This window comes from Gastrolobium bilobum, unplaced genomic scaffold (genome assembly GCF_033153095.1).
Source record: "Gastrolobium bilobum isolate Gb01-03AN ecotype WA unplaced genomic scaffold, APGP_CSIRO_Gbil_v1 utg27012, whole genome shotgun sequence".
In the NCBI taxonomy this organism is placed as follows: Eukaryota; Viridiplantae; Streptophyta; class Magnoliopsida; order Fabales; family Fabaceae; genus Gastrolobium; species Gastrolobium bilobum.
The window spans coordinates 127,722-138,424 of record NW_026895143.1 but is presented as its reverse complement, the minus strand read 5'-3'; the positions used below and the strand labels follow the sequence as shown (position 1 = coordinate 138,424).

The following is a 10,703-nucleotide window of genomic DNA, read 5'->3' as shown; positions in this document are numbered from 1 at the left end:
CTGACAAAGGCGTGTGGAGCATTCTCAAAATCCTGGGGTAGTTTAGCCTGAAGAAAGGAGGGATAAACACCTGGAATGGGGAGCACTGCCATGTGAATCCATGCTCTTTTGAGAAGGCAGCATGGTTTCCTTGCATATAACTCCAAGTACTATGGAGTAACGTGGAGAGTAAGGCCTTACCCTCTGCTTACCTATAGCAAAACAAGGGAAGGAGCAAAATCCACTTGTAAAATATGCTACCAGGCAGGGTTAACCAAAGGGATGAAAACATGGAACCCGTAACACCTACTTGATCTTTTTCTTTCTGAAATTAATCTTAACTCAATTCCTATCACAACCTTTTCCTCACGATAACTGAACTGTGTTTTACTAACTGATGATCTTACTTTCATTTCGTTGACTGCTCTTAAAGTTACTTCAATTGATGCCATTTTATTCGATGACCATGCTAAGTCATTCACTGCTCTCATCTGGTTCAGAATGGTTAACATTGTTTAACTAGCTGCTCAGAGATTGCTCTTTGTGAAGCTTAGCTGAGAATAGTGATTCCCTTTATTGCTCCATTTTACAAATTAAGTTTCCTTTAGCGCTTCTTACTTCACAACTGCTCCCTGAGGACGATAAATCTGGGGCTATAATACCCTATATTGCTTGACACGTACGCTTGCGTATAGTTGAAGAGGGTTGCTCTTAGTCAGAGTAGATTGCTCCGGTTGGCAATCCTGATTACTAATCTACACTCTTGCTCTCTGAAAGAAATATTCCCGAGCAACTCTCGGTTCGACCAAGCACTTAGCCTCCTCCTTCACATATTTGGCGCATAGCTTGTCTCCATTGGTGGCCTTGAAGAAGAGTTCTTCCGTCTTGACAAAGGGTGGTGTGGATCAACATTAGAGGGCTTGCATCTTCAAGCCTCATCTTTATCATCCTCAAGTTTTGGAAAGCAAACAAGGTAACATCCATGCCCTAAAGCATGTTTCTTGATATGGTATGTGTTATTCCGCTCGAAAAATTTTGTTTTTCCCTCTCACATGCCTCGACCTTCAAGGTCAGTTTCTTTCAGCTCTTGCACAGATGGCGCGATGGTCTCCGTATCCATCGCGCTGACTAAATCTACTAGAACTTCTTCGTCGTTGTCATTCAAGGTCATTAATTGACCATTCTTAACATAGTAGAGGTAATAGACATTGTCCAACATGACCGTGGGGTTAAAGATACGCACTTGCTTAATGATATTTGTATAAGTCCCCTCAGCTTCCTTTTCAAATAAACCTTGAAATTTTGCGACTTCGTTGTTCAAGTAAGCCTTTTCTTCCTCCCACGAATCAACATTCCCTTCCTGCTCCATGACACGCTTTGACAGATTGGTTTTTTTCGTCTTCAGTTTGTCATTATTTGTTTTTACCTCTTTTAATTCCTGCTTTACCTTCGTCATCTCGTCTTCAGCCTTCTTAAGCTTTTCTTCAAAATCGGTAATCTGGAGGAAGAGTTCACCCATTAGATCCACAATACGCTCCTTCAGATAGCCAACTGATCCTGCCACAAAGAAAATGATACCTTAAAATGGTTGAAACCAAGTTTTTAAACATGTAACACAAATAATAAATACTTACCAGGAACAGACATGATGAACCGGTTGGCAATGCTCATTTCCCAACGGTCGACAGCCACTTATCCATTGGGAGTTCTTCAATACGGGGACCTATCTTTTCCCCTTCGCATACATATCTGCGTCAAAGTTCTAGCCTTCCCCAATATAAATTAATTCTGGGAATCCCACGTCACCCTCGATGATTTTCCTCTTCTGTCCCCGCGGGGAGTTCCCTGCTTCTTTCGTTGAAGGAGAGGCACTATGGGCAGCTGCAGTAGGAGGACCAGGTGATTTCATTCGCGCAGTAGTACCCTCACTCGATTCAGCAGCAGCCGCAGAAACACTAGGGGGCGCATTGGGATTAGAAGGGCCGGCATCTCCAGCACCTCGCATCATCGCTATCTTCTGCAATCTAGTTAGCGAAGCCGCCATTAAACTATCTGTGACAAATCAAAGAGTTCGCGTTAGACATATACAAAAGCGCGATCAGATAAATAATTCTTTCACATAACACTACAACAAATAAAAGTTAAATTACCCAAAAAGGCTCGAATATCGTCGTCAGTATATTCATTCAAAATTGTATACGTGCTTAAGTAACCCGAATCATCTGATGCTTCACGCACGATGTTACATAAAGTAGTCACCATGTGTTGTTCAAGATCACTCAGGTCATCAAAGTTATAACTCAATTTTGATCCTGTAATGGTTGTTGGGTCCAGTATAATGGAAAAACAGGAAAATTGTCTTCTCTATTCAAGAAAAATGGTCGGGAATCTGCGGTGGGTAAAATCTTAAAATAGTCCGTAGACCACTTGTGCCCCTTCCTTTGATAGGAAGAGCAGAATTTTCACTTATCCTTCCCTCTGAGACAGACCCAACTGGAATGTGGCCCCATCACGTTAAACAGAAACAAAAAAGACTTTGGAGATTGAAACAAATTGTATGCCTGACACACCATCTCGTACACTCGTATAAAACCCCAGGCGTTGGGCGTCAATTGTGAAGGCGCCACGTTTATGTGCGCTAACAACCTACAAACAAATGAGGAGAACGGCAGACGAACTCCTAGTGATAGAAAAAAGTGGGCATACATCATCATGTAATGCCTAGAAGATCCCTCAGCGCGCGCTGAACAAACGCGTTCGTTTAAAGGGACGACATCTATTTCCCACTGGTCATCAAAAGCTTTGTCAGGGGTGATGTGGATGGCAACCTTTAATTGTGCCAATTCTTCTGGAGAGCTATAAATGGAAGCGGTATCCAATACAGTATCCGCTACCCAGTTCAGGGATTCCTCATCCCGAAGATTATGCTTGATCGGGGATTCATCAGGACCAATTTGAACGCTTTCTTCTTCGCCTCAGGATTAGTCTGTACAGCTTTTTTCTTTGTAGCAGGATTTAGCTTTTGCTTTTTTCCAGTACCGCGCCTTGCCATGATCTCTTTAATTTTAGGCGAAACGAAATCTGATTTAGAAGAGGAGTAATCAGTAGAAGCAGAAGAAGAAGAAGAGACAGCAAATGCAGATTTATAATTGTCAAAATTCCTTTTCTTATAAGGATATCCTGCTGGGTATATTACATTTAAGGGCAAGGCACTTGGACTCCTTTGACCACAAGGATCTCGCGCAATAGGAGAAGAGGTATCACACAATGAAATTGAAGGGGATAATTCAGGATTTACTGTATTTACAGACCTATAACTACAATCAGAACTTGACGAAGAGTCATTCGAAATCATAATGGGACCAGTCATTTTAAGGGAAATTGGAGGAAAAAGAGATGAACTTTGTTGAGAAAGAGTTTTCGCGTTTTCACGATTAGGTTTTCGCGAAGACGAACCAAATTCAAACTGTCAAACAGAAGGCGTACGATTATCATTTATGATTACTTTCTTCCAGGGAGCGACACACTTGTCAGCAAGCCATGCTTCCCCAGTTCCAAATGACCTCGACCTAGGTAACGACCTAGATGGGGGACTGGATGAGCCACACCGCTCGGATAATCTGATAAAATTCACAAATTTGCGATTATCAGACATATCCCAAGCTCAAAGTAAAATATAAAACAGACAAAGTAGTAAAAATAGGATGAAGAGCATACCTGAGATTTATACTTCAGATAAACTAACCAAGAGCAGGACGTGTCAACACCGGAAGAGCAAAGGAAGCAAATGAGTGCTAAGGAAAGAAGGATCTCTTACAGTCACGATGAAGTGTTTTCCCTCCAAACCGAATAGCTCAGTACAAATATGAAATCTTTACCAAATGGCTACCCAAAAGGATAAAAACGTGTTGAGTAAAACGGATTAAAAGGGACACGTGGGGAGAAGGTAAAATGTTTACTCTTCAAAACAGCCCACGCTTGTCATTAAACACCCACATAATTGCGGCAGCATTAAATGCTTCTGACAGTTAACATCTAATCAACTGTTTTTAAGCGGCTAAATTATGATAACTCTTCAACATGATCATTGCGGCATCAAATGATCGCGCCCAAAAAAAAATCTATCGTGCACAAACACATATATATATACCTCACAGTTTTGCCACATGTCAGAACTGTAAGCTAGGGAGCAACTGATCTGGATAAAATATAGTAGGCCCATTAAAGGCCCAAAGACATACAACGAAGCCCAATCTCAAAAGGGCCCAGAACTAAGCGCGATGGACACCATCCCGGATGACGCGACGCGATGTCCCCATCGCGCATGAAATCGCCCTTTGGCATAAACTTCAGAAGTAAGGAAGCTATCTTAAGAACTAATACGAACCCACCACACCTTTGTACTAATAAACAGAGGACAGCACCAGCTCACCGCTACTTTATTAAGATAGCCTGGCATTAAGATACAAGGCTATAGCTAAACTTACAGCCTATGAATGGCCAATCAGAAGTCATACCGCCTTCTGAAGGCAGCATCAGATCTGCTATATAAACAGAGGGTACATGCCCAGATAGAATAATCTAATCTCAATAAGAATACACATACACCTACAACTGATACTGACTTAAGCATCAGAGTGTCATTGCAGGTACTCCCCATCCAGTCTCAACTATCGCATCAACAAAGGTCCAGAGCAAACTTATCATCACAAATAACCTCCAACCCAAGGAGCAGAACATCTTCATCAACCGTGTGTGATTAGGCCCGATATACTTTGGCCAGCCCATATTGTATTTGGTCTGATCACCATGTAAGTTGATAACTTACATATTGTTGAGAAATATATAGTCCCACATTGGTTGTATGAACAATTAATGTGGAGTTTATAAGGCCTTGGGCACTCCCACCCTTTGAGCTAGCTTTTGAGGTGGTGTATCCCAAGGTTCTTAACATGGTATCAGAGCCTCGTGTCCTGGTCCTGGGTTCAAATCTCGCCGCCCCCACTTTCTTTCCGGTGAAATTTCTTTCTTCGCACAGGTAGTTGGGCCAGTGCATTGTCCACCCTTCAAATCCAGTGGGCTCTCGTGTGAGGGGGCGTGTTGAGATATATGGTCCCACATTGGTTGTATGAGCAACTAATGTGGAGTTTATAAGGCCTTGGGCACTCCCACCCTTTGAGCTAGCTTTTGGGGTGGTGTAGAACCTTGGGATACACCACCCCAAAAGCTAGCTCAAAGAGTGGGAGTGCCCAAGGCCTAAAGGCCTTATAAACTCCACATTAGTTGCACATACAACCAATGCGGGACTATATATCTCAACACGCAGCCCATTGGGCTTGAAGAGTGGAAGATGCAACAGACCCAGCCTACCTGTGCTAAGAAAGTCCACAAGAGAATATGGGGGGCGGCGAGGCTCTGATACCATGTAAAGAATCACTTCAACCCAAAATCTTAAGGTGTTGGGTGAGGGCCTTTTTAATGATTTATATTATTCTGTAACACACCCCCTCACACAAGAGCCCTTTGGGCTTGAAGTGTGGATATTGCACAGGCCCAATTTTTAGTTTATCTTTTGTGCTTTTTTTTATTTAATTCCACAAGTGGGGGGCGGTGAGGATCGAACTCGCGACCTTATGGTCACTCAAGCTCTGATACCATGTAAAGAACCTTGGGATATACCACCCCAAAAGCTAGCTCAAAGGGTGAGAGTGTCCAAGGCCTTATAAACTCCACATTAGTTGCTCATATAACCAACGTGGGATCATATATCTCAACACATATATAAGTTGTATAACAACAAGTAATAAGTTGCTAGATTCTTTTCTTTCTTTCTTTTCTGTAACTTTTTGAACTTTTCCTTCAACCCTAGATAGGATCTCATTTCTATTTCCTTCAACCCTAGATATGATCTCATTCCTATCACCGGTGTTTTCATTAATGTGATCTTCATCATTTTTTCCGGTGATAATGCAGGTATAAGATCTTGCTGAAGAGTTTGCCTCGTTCCAACTCAGAGTAGAGTAACGTTTTAAAGATACTCATGCCATGAATGGTAACAGAATTGAAAACCAAGAACCGCGGGATCTGTTTCATTGTGTTATGTGTTTTTTTTATCCTTAAAATTATTTTGTAGAATAATTAATGAAATATGTGTTTTCTGTGTTTTTTTATTTTGAAAGTTAAAAATCAAAACACAAAATAAAAATAACTTTCTCTAAATATTTTTTAAATAATTATAATCTTTAGAATTACTTCTACAAAACAAGTCTTATCAAAAAAAATTTACCTTTTTTTAAAAAATCAAAAAATTATTTATAAAAACAGTAGTCAAACATGCCCAATTTGTGCATATGGTTCTACCTCCATTTGATGGTTCTGAATTCTGATCCATATAATTGGTTTTTTTAAAGCGGAGTTGTTCTTTAATATTCTGATCATTAAAATAATGCGATTAAAATACCCTTCAGAATCAAAGTTTTTGTATATCACTAAAAGTGAAAGAAATTAACAACTTAATGAAATAGAACTTTACTTATTTAATATTAAACACACAATTTTCACGTGGGAAAATCTTGTAAAATTTTAAATTAAAAAAATGTTAGTATCCAAAAAAAAATGTTATGTGAAATTTTAAATTTTAAATTTTAAAATCCACACAATTCACATTGTCACTCATTAAAAACATGATAAGTCTTATTACCAAAAAAAAAAAAAAAAAAAGACATGATAACTCGCTGTAAAAATCATGTAGAAGAGAAAGAATTTCACCACCATCTCCTGTGCTGACCTGAAAAGCGAGAGGAAGAATCAGACGCGAAAAGAGATGGATAGATTTTAAATTCCTGCAATTGAAATTCTAATCTTTTGTGTTTTAAATTCTCACAGCACAGATTCTCATCCAAGTACAACTACTAAATTTTAGTTTTGAAGTTCAGCCTTTCAAGGTGAATAAAGTAACATGTATTATATTCTGAAAATATTATCTTAAGTATAATTTAATTTTTAGTCATTTTTAATTAAAATTAATACATGTCATTTTTAAATTTTTTAAATTTATACATATCTTTTTTTTTTTATCTATTCTTTTTAAATTATAGTTTTTTTTTTTTGGTTTTTTGTTTTTTTGGTTTTTTGGTATCCCTTTTAAATTATAGTTAAATTAATTATGTATATTTATTTCGTTTATAATTTTAAATATTTATCTTTAACTTATATTTGTTAATTTTACTTATCCAGAAAACATAGTATATTTCATGTAATTACAAAACTTCCTCGATGGTTGATAAATATAAGCAATAGAATAGTACTATTGTAAGAGTGCCAGAAAAAAATAAAAAAAAAATCCAAAATAAACAATTTCTTCTTGCAAAAATGTGTTGGTGGGTTTCTTTAGTAGTCTATGTTCAATGTAAACTTTTAGATGAATATTTTTTGTTTTTAAATTGCAGTAGTGAACCAAAAGGAAAATGGCAAATCAAATAGAATCTAGCCTTAAAAATTCTTGATGGCTACAAATGCTGGAATTCTTACAAGAAAACTGGAGAAAGTGATTAATTGCACCCATAACAAAATTTAAAGGGGCAAGATTGCAGTAGCATACTCTAAACTATCCCACAAGAAAATTCCCTAGTCTTTATCTTACATTTTGGACTAGTGCTCCATTACAACTTCATCAAAATTCCAATCTCTGACTTGGTCTCTCGTTACAGCATGACTTCGTACAAGCCGTGGTGTACTAGGTATCTCGTTGTTACTTGAAACAGGAGGTTGTGGGGTGACTTTGGACGATGAAGATGCAAGAAAAGAGTGTACTGTATGTGGTGGAAGAGAAAGTTTCCTGGTTAAGCAGGTTGCTACAGCATAACATCTTCCTTGGTTTTCTGAACTTGAAACAGAGTAACTCCTGAAAGAGTGTGATGGTGATGGACTATCCACGCTGTGGCACACAAGACATGCCAGACTCATTGTGGCTCTTGCAACCTTCAGCAGCAGTTTGTTTCAGAAATAAGATTTGAGTATTAGTAAACAAAGAAAAGACATGATTAAATTTTTTAACAAGCATTGATTCTCACATCAAACTCGAAACATCATGCTTGAAAGATTTTAGCTAAATTGAATACCAGACATTAAAAGAGTACCACACAATGAAGCTTCCTTACTCCAAAATTCACCTCTTTTGTATTAGCAAATTATCAACTAGGTTAGGTATTAGACACATAATCTAAAAGTGAAAATAGATTGAGCAACTAACCTCAAACACTGTAATCTTATAAGCATACTATTGTGTTTATTGCAAATACCATCACATTATTTCATCCTTATCTTTACTAAATAGTTATCTGTCCTTCATTGAAAGTAAGCATCACATATTAAACTCTGGGATATAAACTCAAGAACATTCTGATAACGAAAGTAAGATAACCCATTAATAGCATGCACTACTTTTTTTTTTTTTTTTTTGTCAATTTCTTTTGTTTTAGCAACAAATTAGGCACTCCCTTCTCCTCAATAGAATGCATTGTCAACACTCCCTTTTTCAGCATATTTCTCATACATAGAAAAAGAATGTAGCATCAAATATGATGATTATCATTATCTTATTGCTTTTCCCTTACAGAATTACATACGTCATTATGTCAAAGAGCATAACAACATTGGGCCTCATGTCTGGACATCTCAGAAAATTTTTTAGACATTTTAAAAAGACAATAAAGCCAGTCCTCCCCGAACCCACCAGAAGACTTTCTATACAGGATGATTAATCATGGACTCAGATAATGGCATGCTATTTTTTAACCACAAGGTCAGATTGTCAATACAAGAATGTTCATCAGATTCTTTCCTCTTCCGCAGCTCATCCAGAAGAAGCAATTTAGATAACTTCTATCTCAAACAATAAATAACCTCCAACATATATAGGTTGCATTCAAATGGTTTTGAACAGTAATGGAAGACAGGGTGCGAGGGGGCGATTGGAAGAAAAGTGGCAACCAAAAGGTTAATGATTCTTGAAAAGAGACAGGTTCAGATGTTGATGAGCCAAAAATTAGTTTAATGATTGATGACCAACCTTATAGGTGACTCATAAACAAAGCCAAAAAAGAAAAAGAAAAAAGACCTGTACAATGCATTCTGTTTCTTCCCCTACATGGAAAACTACATCTGCAATATCAATTACTTCATAATTCTTGCTTATGAGAAACCAAGATGCTCTCAACTTAGCCTTCATTTTCTACCCCCCCCCCCCCCCCCCCAGATTTTCCCTAAGCGTTTACTTATTCTATACCCCAACTTTGCATTCACAAATCCTGAAGTCCTGAAAGCTCTCCACTCATTCCGCCACATAAAATCAAACTATTCCACGCATCAATATAACACAAAATACAAAATCTAAAACAAAGCTGGAAAATTAAAACTTGATTTGAATCTCGAGGAATTGGACAAAAAAATGCAAGTCCCAGAACCCAAATCATTGTAGTAGTAGTGATCGACAAACCACGAAACCAACGGCCCACAACCTCAACATCACACAAGCAACAATCAAACGCTCAGCCATGATGGGATCTGAGTAAACAACATTGAAATTGAGAAAAATTCGCAAATGGGTTTCGATTGAATCAGAAAGTTACATGCGTAAATGAAGAGAAACTGAGAAAAAAAAATCGATAGATACAAGAATGAAGTTAGATTCAAGAAACAAACCTCGTATCTTGTAAGTTTGATACCTAGAATTTGGGGAAAACAGGTGATGGATGCAGAGGAAAAGGGAAGTGACAGAGAAAGAGAGAGATTGGGCAAGATTCGATGAATCTTTACGAGGAGCGCATTGCTTATTGTTAGTTGCTACACGTGCTGTCATTTCCCTAAAACTTGGCATTTTAACAATTTATGGAAACTCTTTTGAAAAATAACTGACTAACAAATGCAACAAACTTATTATATTTATCATTGGCATTTTAATAATATTTGGAATCTCTTTTGAAAAATAACACGTAATAAATAAAATCAACTCAACATAATTACAAGACCAAAAAAAGTTACGGAGAAGAGACAAGACATTTTCTCTTCATCTCTTGATGCTAACGTTATAATATATTAACCCCCCTTGATAATATTTATTTATTTCTATTAATAATGTTCATTTACAATATTCTCGTTTTACATTAGTATGCTAATTTTATAGCTCCTTAAAATCTTGCTTGAAAATTCAATGAAAAAATTAACTAGTGAATAAAATAGTACATGACATACACTATCAGGCTGATAGATCAATAACTTATCCAGAAAGAAAAATTGAAGATGTGTTGGTAAGAGTGGATAAGTTCATTTTTCACGCTGACTTTATTGTTCTTGACTTTGAAGCCGATAAGGAAGTGTCCATCATTTTGGGAAGAGCATTCTTAGCCACTGGACGAGCAGTGATTGATGTTGAAAAGAGAGACCTGACTATGCGAGTCAATGATGAGCAAGTTACATTCAATGTACTCAAAGACATGAAGTATCCTGAACAAGTGGAAGAATGCGCTAGCATAGACACCATTGATGCAGTTCTGCTACAGCAACTCAAGCAGCAAACAGAAACAGAACCACTGAATGTTGCTATAGCAGAGGAATGTGCAGAAGATGAAGAGGAAATAAAAGGGTGCCTTGCATAGATGGATTCCCAACCAATAAGGCCATACAAAGAGAAACACTTTGAATCTCTTGGAGAAAGAGTGATAAAG

At 37.6% G+C, this 10,703-nt stretch overlaps 1 protein-coding gene across 1 annotated transcript; it reads right to left on the bottom strand.

Moving 5' to 3' along the window:
• Positions 1-7,462: 7,462 nt before the first annotated feature.
• LOC133294993 (uncharacterized) lies at positions 7,463-9,835 on the bottom strand. The gene is made up of 2 exons (XM_061493795.1): positions 9,682-9,835; positions 7,463-7,959 (listed from the first exon to the last, which is right to left on the bottom strand). Exon 2 carries the CDS (start codon positions 7,942-7,944, stop codon positions 7,630-7,632), a length of 315 nt encoding a protein of 104 aa, XP_061349779.1. The 5' UTR covers positions 7,945-7,959; positions 9,682-9,835; the 3' UTR covers positions 7,463-7,629.
• Between the last annotated feature and the right edge of the window lie 868 nt (positions 9,836-10,703).